The sequence below is a fragment of the Gopherus evgoodei genome, chromosome 2 (assembly GCF_007399415.2).
Source record: "Gopherus evgoodei ecotype Sinaloan lineage chromosome 2, rGopEvg1_v1.p, whole genome shotgun sequence".
Classification (NCBI taxonomy): Eukaryota; Metazoa; Chordata; order Testudines; family Testudinidae; genus Gopherus; species Gopherus evgoodei.
In genome coordinates this window covers 170,805,737-170,829,852 of record NC_044323.1, presented here as the reverse complement: position 1 = coordinate 170,829,852, position 24,116 = coordinate 170,805,737, and the positions used below count along the sequence as shown (strand labels likewise).

General features: G+C 42.0%; 1 protein-coding gene across 1 annotated transcript in view; it reads right to left on the bottom strand.

Moving 5' to 3' along the window:
• Positions 1–10,927, bottom strand: part of TNFRSF11A (TNF receptor superfamily member 11a) — a 37,303-nt gene extending 26,376 nt beyond the window's left edge. The window contains exon 1 of the mRNA XM_030552258.1: positions 10,536–10,927. Coding sequence (XP_030408118.1) covers positions 10,536–10,595 — 60 coding nt within the window. The 5' untranslated portion in view covers positions 10,596–10,927. The remainder of the gene's footprint in view (positions 1–10,535) is intronic.
• Positions 10,928–24,116: the final 13,189 nt, after the last annotated feature.

Genomic DNA, 24,116 nt, shown 5'->3' with positions numbered 1-24,116 from the left:
CTGAGGCAAACTTGTGAAGTTTCATCTCATGCTGCCAGAGCTTCTCTCATCCAAAGAGAGACAGGCACAAAGGGCCAGTTCAGAGCGACTGCAAAACCTGTAGCCACTGGGAACCCAAAGATCAAAGGGCCCACACACAAGAACGCCCTCTGCACTCCCTGCCTCACAGAGGCTGTAATCTGGCCCCTGTAGGGCTGGAAGGGAGCGGGTATATGGGGAGTTCTCTCCCATCTCTGCACTGAAGTTGGTAGGTGCGGGGTGATCAGTCAGGTCCAATGGATAAAAGTTTGGCTGCAGGACTAAGGAGAGCCAGAACAGCTGGGTGGCTGCCATTTGAGGCTCTCTCACCTCTTCAGCCCAGGCTGGAGCTGCCTGATGTTCAGGTAGAGGGCAAGCCCCACCCCACTTCCAGCTATGACTCCCCTGCCTCTCCTCTCTGAACCCTCTTCCCACTACACACACACACAACCGGAGTCTCCCATCCCTTTGTGTTCATTTTTATTTAAATAAAAAATTCAAACCAAACCCCCAAAATGACCATCACTAACAGGACAAATCACAGTTATAAAAAGAAACAACCTGAACCCGCTTTCTCTCTCTCTCTTTCATCACCCCTTCTTTTTAATGGCACTTTGTTTTATCCAATTGCTATTTCAAATGTTTTGTGTTTCTCTTTATTTAATTTTTATAAAAGGGAAGCAAAGTAAACTTTGGCTCATATTTAACAGCGATCCATATGAGGAACTTCTCACTTAAATTATCAGAGGGGTAGCCGTGTTAGTCTGGATCTGTAAAAGCAGCAAAGAATCCTGTGGCACCTTATAGACTAACAGACGTTTTGGAGCATGAGCTTTCGTGGGTGAATACCCGTGCATCTGAAGAAGTGGGTATTCACCCACGAAAGCTCATGCTCCAAAACGTCTGTTAGTCTATAAGGTGCCACAGGATTCTTTGCTGCTTTCACTTAAATTAGATGAGTTAAAAAGTCAGACCACTGAACGTAGGTCTCCAGCATGTAATGAAATATATCAAGATATCATCTGTGACATACTTGTTTCTTGTAATTTGAGTAACACAGTAGACAAATAATGGCTGATTCATTGAGTTTCTTTATAACGTGCTGTCTAAAATTCTAGAGATGTTTAAAAAGGAAGTTATAATTACAGCTGGATAGGAACCTCTCGATAAAGTGTTTTTCAGTGGAAAATGCTGATTCCATGACCCCAAAACTTTACACGGAAAAGTATTGGTTTCAAGCAAACATTCATTGGGAAGTTTTCTCAGGCCAGCATTTCTGGTCCAAACTATGCAGAGAGACCTACCCTAGCCAGCCCTAGTTATAATCAAACTTTTTAGGCTTCTTTAGGCATTTATTTTACCTCAGAGTCCAGAAATGCTTAGGTTAAGGCTAACAAGGCCTAAAATATATACATACAAAAAGGAGACACTTGCAATTTTTTTAAGATGGTACATAAACTAATAAAGGTTGGGAACCATGCACTAGACCATGCTACCTGTTAGCATTTTTTCTTTTTCAAATTATTTACTTTTAATCACTGTTTGAAATTATCTGTCAAAGTATTTTAAAAAAAAAATCTACAGATTATAAAAGCAGGGGTTAAAAAAAAAATCACAATTTTACAGCAAAGCAACAGAGAAATGAAACTCCAAAAGCCAATATCCTGTAGAGCCTGCATGGGCAAAGCTATTTAAAATAAAAAATGAAAAGTGTAAACAAAAGAATTGAAGCTCTATGTTTGCTTCTTTCCATATATAATTCATGTACAATTTAGAGTGAATAACCTGATCCCTAAGACACTGGGTGATCCTTAAGGTCACCTTAAAGAAACTCCACAGAGTCATCACCTACTGTGATAGGCTCCTGTTCTGTTTTATATATATTTACAGTATAGGTGTTATTTTTTGCTTAAACAACCTAAAGTTCTGGACTTGATGCAGGCATTACTGACTAGAACTCCATGTCTGTGTTAAACTGGATGTCAGACTAAATGATCATAGTGGTTTTGTTTCATCTGCTCTTAAAGTCTATCAATCTATGAACACACAGAGGAAATTTAACAGAAGTTATTTGGGTGTGTTGGTTATGTACAAAAAGCAAAGATATATTTTATATGTTTATGGAAAGCGAATAAAATGTGCACACCTATGAAAGAAAAGCTAAAATTAGCAATAAAGAACTCTTGGCAAGTATGTGCTATTGAGTGATAGTAAGTATAGTGTCATATACCCTATTGCTCAATAGGCTACTGGAGTGCAGTGTAATACACTAGACCAGGGGTCCCCAACGCGGGGACATCTAAATGGGCCTATGTCCTGGTCGGCGGTAGAACATCCACCGAAATGCCGCTGAATTTCTGTGGCATTTCAGCGGCGACGCCTCTTGATGACGCCGCTTGCCGCTGACAAGCGACGTGATCGAGAGGTGTCGCTGCAGAAATTCTGAAGAAATTCAGTGGCATTTCAGTGGATGCTTGACCGCCGCCACGATCCTTTGTCTGGCACCTGCCAGACGAAAAGGTTGGGGACCACTGAATGTATAATCCTGCAAGCTTTACCCTCACAGAGCTCCTATTGGAACCCCAGGATAGAATGAGTGCGTATGTATCTGAGAAGCTGGCTGTTAAGGCTTATTGCCTTTTGCCACTTCCTGCCTTCTAATATTCGGAATTCTATGGTGGATCATTTGGGCATGCTTCTTTGGAAAGTGGTAACGCAGGTATTTTCAGGGATGCAGCCATTCCTGTGGTAGATGGCTTTATAAAACGGGTGCTCTTCACACACTCAGGGGATCCTGTCTTGAAATAAACTACACAGTCTGATCATCTGGGCAAGAATTACACGATCTATAACTTCTTCCCTGTCAGAGTAACAGGCAGCACAGAGCCCAATCCTGCTGCCTTTATAATAGTAAAGTCAGAACAAGAGTACTGAGCTCATTGGTTACTTTGGCCCAGATCTTCAAAAGGTATTTAGGTGCCAAACTCCCATTGATTTAATGGGAGTTAGGAGCCCAAATACCTTTGAGAATCTGGGCCTTTATTCCTTAGTAGCCATCCTAAAGAACCAAGTCTGCCATTTGCTATGTACTAAGAGCATGATGCAAAGACCAATGAAGTCAATGAAAAGATTCCCATTGACTTAAGTGGGTTTTGGATCACACCCTTTGTGTATCTGTTTTACCATATATTCCATTACCTTAAAACTGATTTATCAGCATAGGCAGATTTAAGTCCTGAGCTCCTAAACCATTATTCCAACAATACTACTTTTATACTGAAGAGTATAAAACATGCAAGAAGAAACAGTTTGCCACACCTAAATACATTCTGCACCAACTGCAGTCATGAATGTAATTCTTTGTTGTTCATGAACAGATCCTATTTATTTACCTATTTATTTTGCCACGAAGTGGTGAGGGCAAATTACATAATTTTCTTCCTGCTTATCAAGTATCTGAAACTGGTAGGGTGGGCTGAGCTATCTAGCCTTGCAAGAAAAAGAAACTCTTTTACTGAGCTACGGTCTTTCTCCAGAGCTATACTTGAATCTTATGGATTGTCTACATGGGGCCATGCCATCCAGGAAAGTTAATTCAAATTAACTAAAGATGTGATTTTGTAGGGGATTAGTAACTTCATTAAATCCCTGTGTGTGGATGCTGTTATTCAGAATTAAAAGTGGCCTTAATTCGGTTTAGCTTAATTCACTTTGGAAGTGAACAAAGCCACAAGGAGCTGCAGCTGCCTGCCTCCGCTTTGAGAGCTGGACCAGGTGTTCATTTCCTAGCCCGGCTTCACTGCTCCTCCCCACATCCCCCATCTGTGTGAGATCTGAACTGGAGGGAGGTGGGGAGATTAACTCTCTGTTTTCTGGAAACTAGGCAAGGCTCCTGTCATAAATGAACTTTGCTTACTGCTGTTAAACAACTGTTTTAAAAAAAACATGAAAGACAGGCTCATTCATTTGTCTAGAATGTTGACAGAGAATAGAATCAAGTATTAGTTACTGGGCAGCATTTAAATAGGGCTCCCTCAGAGAGGGACATGGGGAGTGAAAGTGAGTTGTCCTGGGAATTACAGCATGTGAAAAAATTCTTGGGAGAAATGGCCTTCAACCCTGGGTAGAATTCACACACTTCCCTTCTGGGCCCCAAACTGCTCCAGTTTGAACTTATGGCAGCACTCCCATTGAGTTCAGTGGGAGCAAGTTAAGGCCCTGTCCTATTATTACTACTGTCTATTTGGTTTTGGTTGCACCCACGTCCTAAGCGCTGTGCAAACACAAAGGAAGGCAAAGTCCCCACCCTGAAGAGCTTACAGACAGAAAAGAAATACAGGAAAGGGGTGCAATATGCAAGTAAAGTGGTCACAATATCAGGATATTATGGATCAGATCCTCAGGTGGTGCAAAACAGCTTCACTCCTCTGATCTGGGCAGGAGTTCCCATTATCAGTAAAGACATGTCACAAATAGAACCTAAATGTGGGGGGAGTGAACTAGGAGAAAACTGGAGGTTAGCATTCCTCTGCTTTGAAACTTCATGCCACCTCCTGCAGTGTAATGGAGACATCCCAGCTCAGTGGTTTTCAGCCTTTTTTCATTTGTAGATCCCTAAAAAATCTCAAATAGAGGTGCAGACACCTTTGGAAATCTTAGGAACCTTTGGAAATCTGTGGAACCCCTGGGGTCAGCAGACCCACAGTTGAAAACCACTGGACTAGAAGCAACATTAAGGAAAAGTGTACTATGCTACATTATTGGGCTCTCTGCCACAGCAAACCCTGCAGTGTTCAGCAGTTGCTGCTGTAACTCATGAAAATCTTTGTTCTACAGTATGAGTCCCTGAACTTTGTACTTTCTACCTACTGTAGGTAAGTCATAAAAGAGGAGAGTACTGTGCTTACTGTAAACAGATTAATTTATTATATGAAGTAAAGCCTAAGTCCATAGTGCAATTTATCTAAAGTGCTTTTTAGTGTTATACTGCATGAATGGCACTCAGATATTTGCTTCTCTCACTATTTGTGCCCTTCCATTTTAAATAACCATTCTCTGTGCACTATCTTTTCCAAGAAACCAATACCAGGCTGAGCATAATTAAAATTGAATGTGAACAGCAGTATCCAGAATATTATCCAGTGCCATTTGACAAACCAAGGTTCTAGTAAAAGACAAAGTATAATCTCCAAGAAATATAGTACTGCTGAAGAAAATGATGAACCATGTGTCTGACCACAGTTCAGCATAGACAGAAAAAGAACAAGCGTCCTAGACATGGCATGAGATGGCTCAATGTCTCATTGTTTCCTTATGCTCCCTCACCTGTCTGTCTGTCTCCATCTACTGTCTCGTGTCTTATAGTTGGATTCTAAGTGCTCTGGGGCAAGGACCATCTTTTGTTCTGTGTTGTACAGTGCCTAGGCTGTACAAATGGGTTCTTGGTCTGTGACTAGGACTCCTAAGCATAGTTGTCAACGGTAAATGAGCACCTCAACTTTCATAATAAGCCAAAAATCAAGTAATCTCATTTCAAAACAAGCCAATCCTTAAGAACTCCACCACTTTATGTGACTAGATCCCCCCGGTGTGCAGTCTGGGACTGTAGTGGGCCAGCTGTGCACCCCTGACTCAATCCCCCCATGCCTCTGCTTGCCCCTTGCCCCCACTTGCTCTCCCTTTGCCTCTGCTTGCCAGGAGCTAATCAAAAAAAGGCAACAAGCTACAAGCCAAAAACTAGTCAACAAGCAACTCCCAAGCCAATTAAGCTAAAAACAAGCCCAATTTCTGCATTTTTTCACAGGTTTGCCATGTCTGCTCCTAATTATTACAGCATCAGAATTTAACACCAGAAGAGACCATCATATTATGTAGGCTGATCTCCTGCACAACACAGGCATTAAGCCCATATCAGTTATCCTTGTATCGAGCCCAATAACCTGGATTAGACTTAAGTATTGCAGTGCTAAACCATTTTTTGATAACAGTAGCCTTTTCTGCAGGCACAGAGAGAATATTTTCTTCATTTCAGTTTATTCAACTAGTTCAATTCAATGACTAGTTGATTCAAAGTTAAGAAACCAATAGGAGTTGAAAAAAAGAAAGTTTATTTTCTTCTTCCAGTCTAACAATTAAAACTAGTGAAGAGTTGTGAGAGGATGAAATTTACTAACTCTAAAAATCTTGATGGACATGGTGACCAGAAACAATCAGTTCAATTCAGTAAGTACAGATAATACTTCCTTTGTTTAATAAATCAGTTTTAAATGAAAAAGATGTTTTGATAAACATTTTTTACTTATTTAAGGTAGTTTGTTTAATTTAAAAAACAAATAAAATGCTGTTTTTGTGAATTTTTAATTGAATTTGAATTTCCATCCAAATAGAGCTTGAAACAAATCACAAATAAAAAATTAATCATCTAGTAAATAAGAAATGCATCATTCATAATTTTCTAACAGAATAAAAAGGTAAAAAATTAAGACTCTAATGTATAAGTTAAGCTATACAATGGCTTAAATAAATATGTACAGATATAGTGTATCCTATTGGTTAGCAAAAAAAGAAGCAGCTCCAAATTTAGTGTAAAGGTTATATTTCATTGAAAAATCAACATGTTTTAATGGTTACCAACAAACAATCTTTCTTTCATGAAAATAACTAAACAAGTATAAATGCAAAACATAATTAAAATCAATTCTCTAAATCAAAGTTTCCTGCTTGCTGACTGAAATTATTATATTGGTGATTTAAATGACTTTGATTTCAATCAATCCATCCTGTTTCAGAGTGTGAATTCTTCATAATCTCCAGCTATTTGTTTTTGCAGAGCTAGTCTTGGAATTTTCTCTCTTTTGAGCTAGTGAATGATTGGAGGTGGTAGTACCAGTGCAACACTACTAGATGTATCATCACTATGGCTTAGCTGGAATTACTGTTTGAATTGTGCTTCACATTCTGACAGATTGATATATGGTGAAAAAAATCTTGCCTCCCACCCGAGCTACAAGATTCAGTATATTTTCATGACATGTTGCAATTATTAGAATGCTCTGTATTTTTACTAACTTGTAAAGTTTGGCGTAAGCATGTTTGGTTGCATGAGGGTGGGGTGTCAGAGGAAGCTTTACATTAATGGAGAGTTGATAGATGGATGGATAATCCAGTAATCATACATTACGCTACACTTACTGCAGCTGTCCAACAGTTACACTTCATATCAATGTAAAGGTTTTATTTAGCCTCATATGCCACACAATTATCTCCTTTATGTGAGACACTGTGGAGAGTTAGTTTAGACTTGTTACACACCCCTCCCCCGGGAAACCGCAAAGCAAGTAAAATCTCTCTGATTTCCCTGCCAGTGCCCTTTTCTGAAAGTACATGTTGACCAGCCAGTTAATTTAATCAAAATAGCTTATAGTGTATATCTGTAATTCAAATGGCAAAGAATCCAAAGTTTTAGACTGAGGCCTCATGACAGCTTTGCTTTATTTCATTACTCCTTTTTCCATTATAAATACCATGACTTTTCTGGTGCAGCGGAGGAGGGTTGAGATGGGGAGAAGGTCTACATTTTGGGCAAAAGCATTTTAAAACTTCTCTAAAGCCCTCAAAATTCTGATTGCCTGGGCTGAACAAGCCCTCCACATGGCCAGACACAGTATTATGTATGGTATGGGAGGAGAATTCAGTTCATTGACACTCAAAAAAGGAAGTCTGGCAGTTAAACTGTATAATACTGACAAATGCATATTCCCACAATTGTTGTTCCCTTATCTGAATGAGGCATTTTACAAGTATCAAGCAAATAATGGGAAAATATGAATTTTATATAAAATTCCGCAAACAAGCTGTACTGATCACGTTTCAGGAAGGAAGGTACTGTATATTCTGACACAGTATAAGGCAAATGTCTTGGAAAAATTGTCTCGTGGTTAAACCACAAGACTGGGAGAGAGGAGATTTGGGTTTTGTTCCCAGTTCTGTTACAGATCTTTGGTGTGAATTTGGGCAAATTACAAATTCTCTGTGCCCATTTCCCCATGTGTGAAACTAAAGATGCTGCTTACCTCTTACGGTTATAAGTCTCAGTTTTTGTTTCCAAAGGTTTTGCAATCTTCAGATGGAAAGCATGATAAAAGTTTGAAATATTAATGTCTCTCAACTGTTCCCAATTAAGAGGAGTGTCGTTGATTATGGACAAAAATTTACTGGTATGTCAGACAAACCACTTCTATTATTGTCAATTATTTCTGTCAGAAAATGCTAAATAGTGTACAGAGATTATAAAAATTAATGATTAAACAAAATAAGCACCACAGAATATTAACCTTTCCCACAATACAGCTTTTCCTGGGACTCGTATCATTGTGATGGGGATTATTGGGATCTTGGGATCTTTGTTATCCAACATTTGGCCACGGAAGGTTGTGAACTATCTGACAAAGCAGCCACTAGCATGCTTAGAGTAAAGCACATGCTTAGTGCAACAGAAAGCTTTACATGTTATTAAATCAGTGCCAAAGCATCCTCCTCTTATTTTTTATGTGTTTTGAAAATTTGGTGGGGGGAACACACTGAATGTTCATTTTGGGGATCTGGAGCAGGTTGAGACCTAAGCAAAGGACTCCAAATTTTATATATATGCATTGCCTGGGTTCAACTAAGCAACAAATAGATACCAGGCTGTAGGAAACAATCTTCTCAAAACTAAATCACTTGAGACGAAAACAAAATTTCTTTGTGAATGATCTTGAGAGGAACTATACTGAACATCAGTGAGATCTGAAAATGATACCACATTGGCAGATGCTCTGAACATCCATCAGGACAGAAAAAATAATACAATAGGAGCTAAAGCCATTAAAAACATGATCAGAAAACAGTAAAATAGATTGACCTCACAAAAGTGCAGGCTAATGCACACATGCAAGGGGAGGAAGAAACTTAGCAGCAATTCTGAAAGATATCTAAGGTGTGAGGGTAGGCAGGAAATTATGCGTGTGTGTGTATATATATATAGATGTATCTATAGTAGACAATGCAATTTGGGATCCATATTCAGAAGTATCAGAGCATGGAGCTGAAATGCCAGTGAGCACCTAGTATTGGCCATTAAATCACTAGATTGTAAGTTCTTTGGGGCAGGGATCAGTTTTTCGTTCTATGTTTGTACAGTGCCTAGCTCAGCAGAAGCACCAGTTGCAGACCGGAACTCTGGGCAAGGCTGCAATTCTAAGAAAATGATGCTTAAAATAAGAAGTACTAAAATATTGACAAATATAAGGAGTTCAGATCAGAGTTACAAAATTGATTCAGGAGCAGCAGGAATTGACTTATGGAGGAAACACTATATGTATATATAATTAGCTTTGCCTAAGTGATAATGAAGTTGGGACATGATCATAGTCTACCAATATCTGAAAGGTCAAAATGCCAAGGAAAGAGAGGAATAATTTAGAGTGCTGCACAGAGGTATAAGTAGGAATAACAGTGACATCATGAAAATTTAAGCTATATGGGAAAAATTCTGATCACTCTATGATATTTATATGGCTCCTTGGCTGTGATATGCTTTCCTTAAGCGAAAAGATGGAAGTCCCACCACTGGGAATACCTAAGCCTATGTTAGACTGAATGCCAGTAGAGCTGTGGCAAGTGTTATGCTTTGTATGCCCGTGGTCACAGATTCACATCCCACTTAGTCTATCATAACACAGTGAATAGTCTTGGTTTTAAATAGAAAGGATATCCCCATGGATTGACCCCCTGGACTAGGGGCCAATCAATCCCCTGCTGTATAACAACCTTGGTGCATCACCTTAGGCGACTCATTTAATTTCTCTGTGCCTCAGGTCCCAGTCTGTGAAAGGGGATCGTCCATACTTCACAGGGGTGTTGGGAAGATAAAACAATTACAGCTTGTGAAGCCCTCAGATAGTATAGTAATAAGTGCCATGTAGGTACCTTAGCTAGATTGTAAAAATACCACAGGGAAACAATCCTTCAGAGGTGGGATATGGACTGGCTGGCAGAGCTTGCAGGTTTGTTCCATGTCTATCGACTATGATTCTACAGAATACAAAACTTCGGACAAATGTTAGCAGCCTCTTCTGAGTAAACTCTGTTCAGTTGGGTGGAGTTTGCCTTGTTTTTTGCTACATGCAAATTATAACCCTCCACAACCCTCTGCTAATGTTTTCTCACACACTGTAGTGGGCAGGAGCAGGCGGGTTTCCTACAGATCTTCTGGATTCGTTTTGGGTTTTTGTTTTTAAAGGAGGGGGGAGTTGGAGGCTTGCGAGACAGAGCAAGTCAAAAAAAACAGCCAGGCAGCCAAACTAAGAAAAAAAGGCAGGGGAGACTTCTGTTAATCCTTCTTCTTCCAGCAACAGTAGCTATGAGAAACCAAACCCTAAAGGCTCTTTTCAGTGCACAGAGAATCAAGAACCTCGACACAGGTCATATGCTCACTCCCCCTCACAATTTACAGCGCCTTGGTGATAGAGCCTTACCTGTTTGTCAGCGATGAAAAGGCAGAGAACCAGCCAACAGCCTGCTGCTGAGATGGACATGTCCGTGTGTCTGTCTCTGCCTGCCTTTCCTGTTCCTTTTGCTGCCACTGACCAGAAATTAGATCCTCCAAACCAAATCCCTTAGCCCCAGCCACAACCGAGTGAGGCACATTTGAATTAGTTACTTCTCTTTCTTCCTTTCCTTCCTCTCAGTTATGTGAGAGGAGAAAACAAACATACCAGAGGGAAAAAAAACGTCTGCCTGTAGTCCTTAAAGCATTTCCTCAGGACTTGACATGCAGGTTTTTTTTTCTTGTTGTCCCTCCCTTTCCTCTCTCCGCCTCCCTGTTAGAAGAAGTTTAGTCTTGAAGCCTGTGGTCCTTCCTCCTGCTGATAGTGCTGCTTTCACTGCCCCAACCTTCTCCAAGTCCACCCCACTGCCTACTGCCTGAGCCTTGCTTCCTTCTTGCCCCATCTTATAATTTCTCTCATCCCATTGCTTCTTGCAACCTCCTGCTTGCTTCCTCCTTTTCACTGCATCCTGCTTGATCCTGAAGTTTCCTGATGCTCCTTTCCTTTCAATCTCTCAAGCAACCTGCTGTCCCCTTCCTTCCACTGCCTCTGGCAACTTCCTACTGCCCTGTTTTTTCCAGTGCCTCCTGCCACCCCTTTCCTCCTGCTCCATCCAGCAATTTCCTGATAACCCTTCCCTTCCACTATTTCCTGAAACTGCCCTTCTGCCCCTCCTCACACTGCCTCGTGCAACATGCCTTTGCTGGACCTAGCAAATTCCTGCCCTTTGCCTCTGGCTCTGTGAAAATTACACCAGATAGGCATCAAATCCACCACACTGTAGCTCCCCTCTCCTCTTTATCAACAACAAAACTCCTAAAACCAGTGGGACACATCTTCAGCTGTGCTGTCTTTCTGTGTATATGCGCTGCACCAGGGCAGGTGGAGGTCGGGGAATGTGTTTCTAAGCTGATCTAATAAGGAAGTTGCTCTTTCTCTTGGGTATTTAGATTTGGCCCATGACCAGAAGGAACATAGCTTTATAGGTTATTCCACACATACAAAAGATCAGACACAAAGGGAAACCATGCTCTGCTTGTGGCACTATTCTTTGTTTCTTCTGCAGATGAATTACCCTTTCAAACAGCCCTGGGTGTGAGGAGAAAATGGGCCATTAGGTTTTTCTCACAGCTTTCTAATCCGGAGAAAGGCATCATGCATGGCACAGCTTGCCTCTGAAATCACACAACCTCAGCACCCAAAGGCACATAGCAATAACAGTGCAAGTGGGGACATAAATACGCTGGTATTCCTCTCTAAACAGTAGTGATTTCTTATGATTTAGGGACACTCCCCTGCCTGCTAATCCCAGGAATTTTGAATTCGCTTTTACATTTCAGTGCTTGTGAAAAGGGCTGGCTCAACACGCCTAGAGGCCAAAGTCTGCTCTTTCTACATTATATCCACAAGAGAGACAAGGTGGGCGAGGCAATACGTTTAATTGGACCAACCTCTGTTAGTGAGAGACAAACTTTTGAGCTACACAGAGCTTTTTACCTCACTCATCTCACTCTCCCATACATATAGCAAGGAAAGCAGCAGCATATGATTCTCACCCTTGTGCCTCCATCCTGTGCCAAATGAAGCTATTTCTGGGGTGAGAGCAGCAGCTCACTTTCTCAGCCTGTTCAATACCTTAGCTGTAATGAAATTGCCAACTAACGTGCTAGACGTGGTCACTAAATATATTGGAATTGTTATACCAGGGCAGACCATTGCTCCTAATGAAGCCTATTTAGCTCTTTCTGTGAACAGTGCAGGAAAACAGGTTAAATCAGTCCAGGGAAGACTGTTGGGAAGGGTGTGCAGCCTCCTCCTGAAATGCCTGTCCCCACCCCTTTTATTTTCACAGGCTGCTGACATTTGAGCCACTAGCTTAACAAGGTTCTTTCAACTGAGGGCGGCCCCCTCATTGGGAAAGGTTAAGCACAGTCCTGCTTTCCTGTATTCCTACAATCATTATAACATTGGTAACCATGTTTCACTACCCCTGCCTTTAGTACTAAGGTGATTTGTACCCAACACCAGCCGAAATTGATCACTTGGACACCGCTATATCTTCTAAATATGTAAGTAGAGCAGGAGAAAACTGTATTTACATAAACACACCCAAACATAAACACACCCAAAGTCTCTCCCCCTCCCAGCTAGCTGTGAGGGAAGCATTCATGGAGACCCTGTATACATTAGAAATTGGTAAAAGAGGTGGCTGATCACTAAGAATGCTATATTTGTATGGAAAGTATTCTGGAATACTACTAACAGAACAGAATCACAGCAGTGGGTGAAAATTCTTCTGAAGAAGCTGTGCACACCCCTCATGCTGGAAATCCTCAGTCTTTTGCATTGAGTATTTTAAAATGATCATATTTAAGATGCATGGAAATGTTGCCCTTAAACAGTGGCGCTGGAACACTTTTTATAGTGGGGGTGCTGAAAGTCAGGAAAACTATCCCCAAACATTTTACCTAGTATCTTCCCCACTCTCTGAGCTGAGGCTGGGGGTAGGGCCATGTCTCCAGGAGGGAAGGACATAGACAGGGATAAGGGTTAAGGCTGGGGACAGGTGTGGGGCCAGTAGCGGAGCCCCACGTGCAGGACCAGAAGCCAGGGCTCTGCGTGTGTTGTGAGGTGCGGGGCTGGCAGCCAGGACCCCTGGGTGTGGGGCTGGCAGCCGGGATGCGGGACCCCATGTGCACAGCCGGGCACAGGGCCGGCAGCCCTGACCCAGGGCGTGGGGCCAGCAGTCGGGATGTGAAACATCCCCTGAAGCCTGGAGCAGGGCCGCCAGCCGGGACCCTGCATAAAACCTGGGGGTGCTGCAGCACCCTCCCCACCCCTACTTCCCACGCCTCGGCTCTAAATAGAACAATCGGTTAAGTTCCTTCCTCTTTTTATGTGCATGCACAGTACTGAAACTGTAAGCACTGTTTATTACCAACTGCTGATTCAGGCCACAGATTTACAGGAGAAAGCCAGAAGGACTTTAGGATGCCCAGCATTGCAAAACAGTTTCTATTATAATTCCTCTATACAGATGCTTGTTTCCTCCTGAAACATTCACCTTTGCGGATGAAATTTCCACTCCATGCCTGCAACTTTTGTCTCCACGTGAAGGTCAATTATTTCTTGAAAGCTTGAGTAAAGGCGTTTGTTTCTGATTTACGTGCTATGAAATTGATCCAAACCCCAGTGAATCACTTGGTGTCTTCTTACTGACTGTACAGTGCCGTACAGCCTTGGAAATCCAATTATGAACGTCTGAAAAATAAGAACTGGCAAATGTATAGTAGGAAGTTTTGTCAAAGCTTAATTGAGAATGTTAGCCATAGATGTTCTAGGTAGGGTTGTTCAAAAGTTTTGCATCAAAACTGTTTGACAGAAAATAGGATTCACAACTATACAATTTTTAAAAAATGTCAACTTTCTACGGAAAATTTTGTCAAAAAACCCAAGTACCCCCAAACCAAAACTTCAGTTCAGAAATGCTGCCATGATGTTGCATGCCTCTATTCTCAACTATAGTCTGGATGCCTCCGCCAGCCTACATCTCCAGTGATCCACACTTGCTATGGGGCTCCCTTCATGCACTACAGTAAAAGATGAGGCTGTGGAGCATCATGGGAAATGTAGTCCGGCCCGGGAGTTAAGCACATAGAGGAGAATGGGATATGAGGCATCTGAACTACACCCTTCCTTGAGGCACTGTGGTAGCATTTCTGAATAGAAAATTTCTGTTGAGTTTTTACACCAAAATTAACTTTTTCATTTTCGTTGAAAATTTACACAGAAAAAGCCCAGCTCTAGGCATCCCTTCACAACTGACTGTACAGCGAAATGGCTTCTACTCTTGCCCCCCAAAAGTCCCATATTTTAGAACTATTAAGTACTATGTTAAGATTGCATGGCTAAAGTTAGAAAATCATGAAATGCTAAACGTAAAGTTGAATGCACAACTTTAACTCTGTCTCATTGGGAATATACATTATGCTGCAGTCTAATGTAGCAATAATATTCTGTTTTTTAAATATAAAATTATCTCGCTAATTAACTATAAATGTGGGTAAATAGGTCTGGTTTCAAAGGATGCCATTATGCTGATGCTATGAATCTGAAAAAAAGACTAACCACAACAAATGACAACTTTCTTACTTGAAAGTGGGAAGGAACAGATGTCAGGTAAGTTATAGCTTTGTAAATCTTTAATTGCTTCTTCCTTTCCATCTGTCAAAAAGCTGGAATGTTATTTTCGAGTATTCACGTTTTTTCAAAGCCCCTCCCTCCCCTTTTGAGAATACCAATACCAGCTTTTAATATACATTTTCTGGGATAAACAGACTAGAGGCACATGCAGCGAATGCACATACCAATAAAGGACACCACAAGTGAAGTACAGAGGCTAGAAATCACTAGGAAATATGAAAAGAAATGTCCTGGCAGTGGCTCACAAGCATTGCACAGATGTAGTATCTCCTAGTGGCCAACATAGCCCTCACGAAAAATGGCAGTCATGGGCAAGCTATTAACTTCAAGAAACTTTTTTTTATAGGGAAGAGATCAAAGGGATGCCAACAAAATTAAATGATGAGCTATAATGAACCCATATGTAGGAACTTGGCTTGATTGCATCATCCAAGCAGAAAACATGGTGTATGGCTGAAGATGCGCTTCTTTTTGTTTTAATGAAGGGAGTTGGGTTAGCACTTTGTTCACTAAGGATGTGGCAGAAGCATGAAAGCTCATTCGGTCCTTGTTACCAAAACCTTTCGCTTTGTGAGATCTGTCATACCATGAAATCTAATTTATGAAACATTTTTAACAGCTGATCAGTCCAACCATCTTGGAGGAGAGAGAGAGAGAGGGAGAAATAAAAATTATACGGACACTAATAGTTTAAAACTAAAAGCACAACAGTAAACACAGTATTAAAAGCTTTTAAAGGAGCTGAAAATGAAATCTTAATATTAGAGAAAAAATGCCTATTTTCAAGAAATTTTGGTAAAGAATGATTAATCCATGTGCAAAACGAGCCAGTCTTCTTTCTCTCATCAAAAAATTGTTAGCATAAAAGTGAAGATAAAGATGGTCCTGTAATTAAGGCACTGCAATGGGATTCTATAGCTCTGGATTCAATTCCCTGCTCTGTCACAAACATCCCGTGATTTTGGGCATATCACTTAATCCCTCTGTTGTCCATCTGTAAAATGGGCATTATACTTCCATCATGTCTCTTTAGATACCATTCCTGCATGTGTAATATTGGCAGGACTGGGGGGGTTTTGAGACTGTAAACCCTTCAGGGCAGGGAGTCTCTGCCCTGGTCAATTCTGGCCAGTACGGGGTTTAACACCCAATTTGCGTCTCCCTCAATGTGAAGAGAACCAGACCCAGTTGTGGTAACCAAGCTGAGACTTTCCCCAGACACCTTAGTCAAACACACACTGGTTTGGATTAAAACATAAAATACATTTATTAATGACAAAAGGATAGATGGAGTGATTATAACTAACTGATAGCAAACAGATCAAAGAAGATGACTGAGTAAATCAACAAAACTGCAAACTGAGCTTAACATCCTAGACAGGTAGGATATGAACTAACAAATTTGCACCCTGAGTGATAACAGGCTGACAGATTCTTAAGGCAGAAGCTGCCTTGGCTTAGCAGCATGGATTTCCTCGGTTTTCATACACAGGCTAGCAATCCCTGAGCCTGGGACCATCCTGTTAAGTCTTTGTTCATCAGGCATTTCCAGGTGTGTTGTTACAGGGAGAGTGAGGTCCCCTCATGTTGTCATTTCCTCCCTTTTATATCTTCTTCCCACTTGCTGGAAAGCTCTTTTGCTGTGACCTGGGTCAAACAGTTGCCATTGTGCAGTGCTATCTCTGAGAGGTTTCAGTTTTACACAATTCCTGGGGTAACTTGGGGGCATTTCCTCAATAAGCCCTTAACATTGTTTGGCCTTTTTACTGTTGAACCTGAAAGCCTGCTTGTGAGTGTTTTCAACCTCACAGCATGTTTCAGTAACACATACGTAGCCACACTTCATAACTTCAGATATGATGATAGCGCATACAAGCCAATGAGATATTAATGTCTAGCAGATCAAGACTTTTAGAATGATACCTCACAAGGCATACTTTGTACAAATCATATCATATCCTAATTACATGACAGTGGTGAATATTGAGGTACCAGGGTGTCGCAAGAACAACAACTTGAAAAGATTTTTTCTTGCTGTGAAGTAAATGTTGTTCTGTTCAATTTACTTTAGGATTTTAGTTTGGAGTGTTAGTGTATCCATGTTATTCCCTATTACATTCTCCAAGATCTGTGTAGCTCGAAAGCTTGTCTTTTCCACCAACAAAAGTTGGTCCAAATAAAAGAAATTACCTCACCCACCTTGTCTCGCCTTCTGATTTTAAACAGAACAGATATTTTTTATTACCATTAGAGTAATTTTTATAACAAGAGTTAATAAATTATGCATAGGGTGGCTTACACTCAAGATGTTTTTGACAACCCTGCAAGAACATATTAGAGTTAACTGTGTCAATAAAATGATGTTTGCAGCCCTCTTAAAGACTTAAATTCTTGCAATCATCTGCTGCTAGTGTGTGAAGTATTTATTTAAAAAAACATACCGGCATGCATAACTGATAGCTTAGCACTCAGAACACTGAGGCTATAACAATACCTAAGTATTCCTGGTGGGAAATGTTAGTTGTTGGTTAATTTTTAACTTTTAAACATTTTTAGTATTCCTAAGAGGTACCAACTTGATGACCTTGGAGACCGAAATTGATGACAAAACAAATTTGGAGCTGAAATTCTTTAATCAAGAACAAGAACAGTACTGGATACAATAATGGAAGCTCTGTTATAGTTTCCAGCTAATATACCTCAGTTCTGATCTGGGGGTCTGACTTTTTCAAGATGTGAGAGTAGATCACTTTCTATGCCCATGTGGTATTGAGCCTGTCTGTGATAGTGATTTTTTTCAGTATGGATTCAACAAGAAAGAAGACTGAGATGACTAACTCATTTGACACTAGATTTTGGGTGGTTACAGTTATTTTCAACTGGGCTGGTTTAGAGTAACAACCTGCCACGATGAAAGCTACATGTCCCATTATTCATTCTCCAAAACCATCCAGTGGTCTGTGCTGGCCCCCATACGCTTTAGTTTTCTCAATCAATTACATACAAAGAATAACAATAAAACTATGATATAACATCAACTGAATAGTAAAAATGACAAAGAAAAAAACCAAAACAAAACCAGCAGTGAATATTAAGATGAGTCACATATTTTGACTGAGTAGTGCAGTATATATATTCTCTAGGGAGACCCTATTCAATGAAAATCCTATTGTCTCAAAATCTTCACCTCTTTCTCCCCACTTCCAGTTCCAATATCTCATTGCAGGATATTTACTAGGCTTTAAGGGCTGGGACCACGAGCTCCTCACAGCTGGTCAGCAAATACGCTTCACCTCCAGCTTTAATGCATAATATTATGCTTTAGGCAATACTCTCCTTTTGTATTTGGCTAATGTTTAACATTTAATAGTAATTTAAGATACACTAACCAGAAATGCTATGGGAAATGCCATTCTTTTGTTGGCTCCATTCTGGCTCCCAATGGAGTTTATAGAATACCTGTCTTTGGGAATCAAAGATTTTCTTCTCCTGACTCTGGAACACAGCAGGGGCCTAGACCTAGGGATCCAACTCGATTTCTTGTACTAGAAGAGATCAAATACATTGTGACAGGATCTTTGTTGTATTCAGGAAAGTATTTAAACTGATAGTATTAACAGGCATCTGCCTATGCAAAGGACTGGAGGTTTTTTCTGGTTATAGATGTGTGGGCCAATTTGCTTCCTCTCTCAATACAAATGTTCGAAAAAATCTTCTGGGGCAGGGAACCCTCTCTTGGAGATTCCCCCATACTATCCTGTCAGGAGGTGAGATTTACCCCTTAGTGGAAGAGGCTGCAGGTTCCAGCTACAAACCTGGCAGATGACAAGGGGTGCATGGGAAGTCAGGGCCATCCATACAAAAGGCTCTGTGCCACCACACCTCCTCTGGCAGCACAGCTTAATTGGAGCTTTAGTAACAGGGGAGCACCCCTTTCGCCCCACCAGCTGGTAGTAGTGGTAATATGTAGCATATAGTGGTGGGGAGAATACAGAAAAGCCTAGAGCTGTACTCAAGTACATAAAAGGTTGTTACAAGGAGGAGGAAGATGAATTGTTGTTAACCTCTGAGGATAGAACAAGTAGTAGTGGGCTTAAATTGCAGTAAGGGAAGCTTAGGTTGGACTTTAGGAAAAACTTTCTAATTCTCAGAGTGATTAAGCATTGGAATAAATTGCCTAGGGAGGTTGTGGAATCTCCATCATTGGAGATTTTTAAGAGCAGGTTAGAAAAACACCTTCAGGGCCACCCAGAGGATTCAGGGGGCCTGGGGTCGTCGGCGGCAGGGGTCCTTCCGCTGTGGCACTTCACTCACTTCAGGGCACTTCACTCACTCCGGGACCCGCAGCCGAACTTCCACCGAACACCTGGAGTGAAAGGAGCCCTCACTGCTGAACTGCCGCCTGCAGCAGAAGCAGATCTGGGTCTTCGGCAGCAGGTCCTTCACTCGCTCAGGGTGTGTTCGGCGGCACTGAAGGACCTGCTGCCGAAGACCCACCGAAAACTCTTGTGGGAGCCCCTGTGAGGCCCAGGGCCTGGGCAAATTGCCCCACTTGCCCCCCCATTGAGTGGCCCTGAACACTTGTCAGGAATGGTCTAGATCAGTGGTCACCAATCAGTCGATCGCGATCGACTGGCCGATTCTAGAGGATCTCTCTGTGGATCACAATTTCCGGCAGCAGTGTAGTGTGGCTGCCACTAAGGCAGACTCCCTGCCTATCCCGGCCCCACACTGCTCCCAAAAGCAGCCACTGCAGCCCCGCGTCTCCCTCTGCATGCTGCTCCTGCCTGCAAGTACCACCCCAGCAGCTCCCATTGGCTGGTAGGCAGGGAGTCTGCCTTAGACTCGCTGAGCCTGCTGTTGACTAGGAGCCACCAGAGGTAAGTGCTGCTCAGCAGAAGGCCACACCCCACCCTGATCCCTGAATCCCCTTCCCAAGCCAGCATCCCATACCCCTTCCTGCACCATAGCCCCTTTCTGGAGCCAGCACCCCATAACTCCTCCTACACCCCAACCCCCAACCCTGACCCCCATCCCAGAGCCAGCACCCTGTACCCCCTCCTGCACCCCAACACTGCCCCAACTCAGAGCCCCCTTCTGTACCCAAATTTCCTCCTAGAGCTTGCACTCCTCACCCCCTTCTACACCACAACCTCCGGGCTCAGCCCACAGCCCTCCCACACTGCAAACCCCTCGGCCCCAAGCAAGAGCCTGCACCCCCCCATGAACCCAAATCGCCTGCCCCAGTGCAGTGAAAGTGAGAGTGAGGGAGAGCGAGCAATGGAGAGAGGGGGATAGAGTGAGCAGGGTGGGGCTTTGGGGAAGGAGTGGGACCTCAGGGAAGGGGCAGGGTAAATCCTGAGTTGCCCTTAGATTCAAAAAGTGATCTTGGGTGTAAAAAGGTTGGAGACACTGGTCTAGATAATACTTAGTCCTGCAATGAGTGCAGGGGACTGATGATGATGGATAATGATGCGCTATTTACATTTTTTTTTTTAAGATCAGCCAGACAGTTAATCCATTTAATATGTGCTGAACTGATTCTGTATAGTGCTAGTTTTTAAACCAGAATGTTATGCAGTACTAAGTCAAATACCTTACAGCACTCCAAGTATATTATGGCACCAGTTACCTTTGCCAACCAAACCTATCTTAACCCCCCGCATCAAGTTCCACAAAGCCTACTTCTATTGAACCATGTTGATTGGCAGTAATGATGTAAGCTCTCTGGGGCATGGACTGTCTTTTTGTGCTGTTTGTACAGCTCCTAACACAATGGGGTGCTTTTAGGGTTGCTAGGTGCTATAATAATACAAACAAACCTTTAAATCTTTACTGCTTCCATTCCACATCAGACTTCCCAGGATTTTGTTTAGGACTGATGTCAGGCTAACCAGCCTATAGATACACAGGTCTTCCCATTAATCCTTTTTAAATATTGGCATATTCATTGTTTTCCTGCAGTCTGGAACTTCCTCTGTATCCCACAATTTGTAAAATATCAACATCAATGGGTCAGAGTGCTCCCCAGTCAACTATTTTAAAACTCTTGGGTGCAAGTTATCTGGCCCTGCAGATTTAAAGCATTTGTTAGCAGTTGCTATTTAACTTCCTCCCTTGCTGCCGGAATAGCAATTATTTCAATTAGCATTGCAATGATACAAGAATACATATTTTTGAATGCTTCTGACTTTTCTACATTTACTATTTTACCATCCCTGTCTAGTAACAGACCTATTTGGTTAGCACAAAACGTATAATTAGGTCATGATCACTTGTACCTAGGCAACCACAAATTTTTAGTTCTGTGATCATTTTTTTTGTTAGAATGAGATCTGATATAGAATTGCCCATACTTTGTTTGGAAAAGGTCAGGGGTGAAAGTAAGTTAAAGGACTTACCGATACACTGGAGTCCTGGGCAGGGGCATGGCCTCAACTGGAAGAGGCGGGGCATTTAAATAAAGATTTAAAGGCTCCGGGGCTCTGGCTGTGGGGAGCCCCTGGCCTTTTAAATCGCCAGCCAAGTCCCGCTGCTGGAACCCTGGGGTAGCTGTGGCAGGGCTCCTGTGGGGGATTTAAAGGGCCATGGGCCCTTTAAAGTACCACCTGAGCCCCGCTGCCAGAACCCCAGGGTAGCAGGGACAGGGCTCTGGCGGTGATTTAAAGGGCTGGGATTCCCTGCAGCAGCAGGAGTCCTGGGCCCTTTAAAGTGCTACCTGGGAGCTCTGGCAGCAGTGGCAGGGCTCCCATGGGGATTTAAAGGGCCCGGGGCTCCGGCCACTGTGGGGAGCCCTGGGCCCTTTAAAGTGCCACCCGAGCCCCACTGCTGGAGCCACAGGATAGCAGAGATAGGGCTCTGGCGGTGATTTAAAAGCTGGGGTTCCCCACAGCAGCAGGAGCCTCGGACTCTTTAAATCACCAACCTGGAGAAGCCAGTCCCATCCAGCATGGCGTACCAGCTGTTGCCGGTATACCGTACGGTACTGGCTTACTTTCACCTCTGGAAAAGGTACCTATAATGTTTAGACATTCCAAGAAGGTTTTACTAGAGGCAGTATGAGGCCTCGGAACCCAAGAGTCAAATCTCACCACTTTGTCAGCAAATATCTGAAACCCACTGACAACACATTCCATTTCCCTCTAATGCTCGTCCAAACAGAGCAGTGATACTCAGAACTGAGGCTTGGAAGCTGAAAATGGCTCTTTAATGTCTCCCCTGTGGCTCTTTATATCACATAGTATTGAAACACTCTGTGATTTAATTATTAACCAAAGCTATTATACATACATATGTTAAATGAATTAATGCTCCTGTGGCTTTTTTGGGTAATGTTGATTGCTAATTTGGTTTCTGAACCCCTGAGGTTACTGTTACTGTAAGCTCAGGTTGCAGAGATCTGTGTGAAGAATCTAAAGATCCCAACCCTGCTGATGACCCATTGGGGTGTCAATATAATAGCACATTATGGGATATCAGGTTGTTTTTCTAAATCCCTAGGAAATTACACATACATTTGTATTTACTTTAAGAGAACATTAAGGATGCAAAGTCAAGCACTGAAAAAATTAGGAAATGCCAAATGCAACCTTAATTGTGCCACTTTGTGCATAGACATTCTGATACTTTAATTACATGATCACACACATCATTTTCCACAGGATCCCTGCATCATTCAGTGCACAGGATGAATTGGCTCTGGAGATGAATCACCATTTGTAGTAATGGAGACTAATCTATATAACTTCTACTTGGCATGTTGCAGAAGTTGGAAGGGGTAGTGAATGAGGCAGGGGATTAGAGACAGAGAACTGACAGTCTTATGATTAAGGCAGTTAAATGCTGTCATAAAGAATTAGATTCTATACCTGGTTGTGACAGAGTTCCTATTTGATGCTAAGCCTAGGGTGATCGATGTCCCATTTTACAGGGACAGTCCCAATTTCCGAGTCTTTTTCTTGTATAGGATCCTATTATCCCCCACCCTCTGTCCTGATTTTTCACTTGCGGTCTGGTCACCCTATTTAAACCAAACTTTTCACCTGTGGTCACTAATTGTGTGTTCCTCATTTTCTGGGTGTCTGATCTGAAATGCAGGGTCTGATTTACAGAAATGCTGAACACTCACAGCTGCAACTGAAATCAATGGGAGCTGTGCTTTGAACATATAAAATGTGCTATTTAATGCTGTATATTTTGAAAAATCTTGTATACTTTTGACCTCTCTGTGCCTTCAGTCTGTAACATGGGAGTAATACCCCCTTCATCTCATACAGGTGTTGTGAAGATAAATGTATTATGCTTGTGATGCACTCAGATACGGTAGTAATGAGCACCACAGAAAAAACTATGAGGAAATTAACGTCTTTATTCAGAGCAATGTTTGAATAGTGTGCAGTAAAAGAAAATAAAATACAGAATAGTTGCTCGTTAATTGAGAGCAATGTTCCTTCAGTGCATTAACTGAGGCAGGGTACCTGAGGAAAAAAAATAGTGTGTGATCATATAAACACACACCATCAGAATGCATACGCACATGGCTGATTTAAGGATGCACAGGCAACCTTAATTTTGGTATTTTCTAACTTTTCAATGTTTGACTGTGCGCCTTTGAACGTTTTCAACATGTTTTTGTGTGTGTAATTATAGACAAGTTTAAACATCTGAGCTGTGCACCCATAGCACTGCCCTGACTGACAGACATACCCATCCACCACACATAGACTTATCTCTGGTCACAAAAATTTAATTCTTCACTCTTAATTGTATAGGTATTGTCCAGATTTCAGCCTATTTAATCACAGAGTCCATAAAAATACTACTTAATGCTTGACTAGACTGTATATGGAGGGCTGTAATTTCTCATGATTCACAAATATTCCATTTGACTCCAATTATGCCAGTATTGCTGCACACAGATCCCGAGTCTTAGAATTTGCTTAGATGTAAAACATAATTGACAGGCGTCCGTGGGACCTCATGAAGCATTCAGGACTTTGATGGACCTTGCAAGCTGTGCCCCATTCCTTTCCAGTCTCTCCAAATGTGGAGGTTTGCTATGGGAAAGCAACTCGTGTGTGACTTTCCATCTCCTGTCTTTTCAAGATGAGGCCCACATCCGTGCCAGGCATATTTCGTAGATCAGGTAAACTAATAATGTACACATGCCTGTAGGTACACTTACACCCCACCTCCCTCCATACATGTGTATAAAAAAATAGAAATTGGAGGGAAACAAGAGATTCCTTGCAGCCATTTGGGTGTAGCAATCTTTCTTTGTGATGCTTAGAAATAAACATACACGGC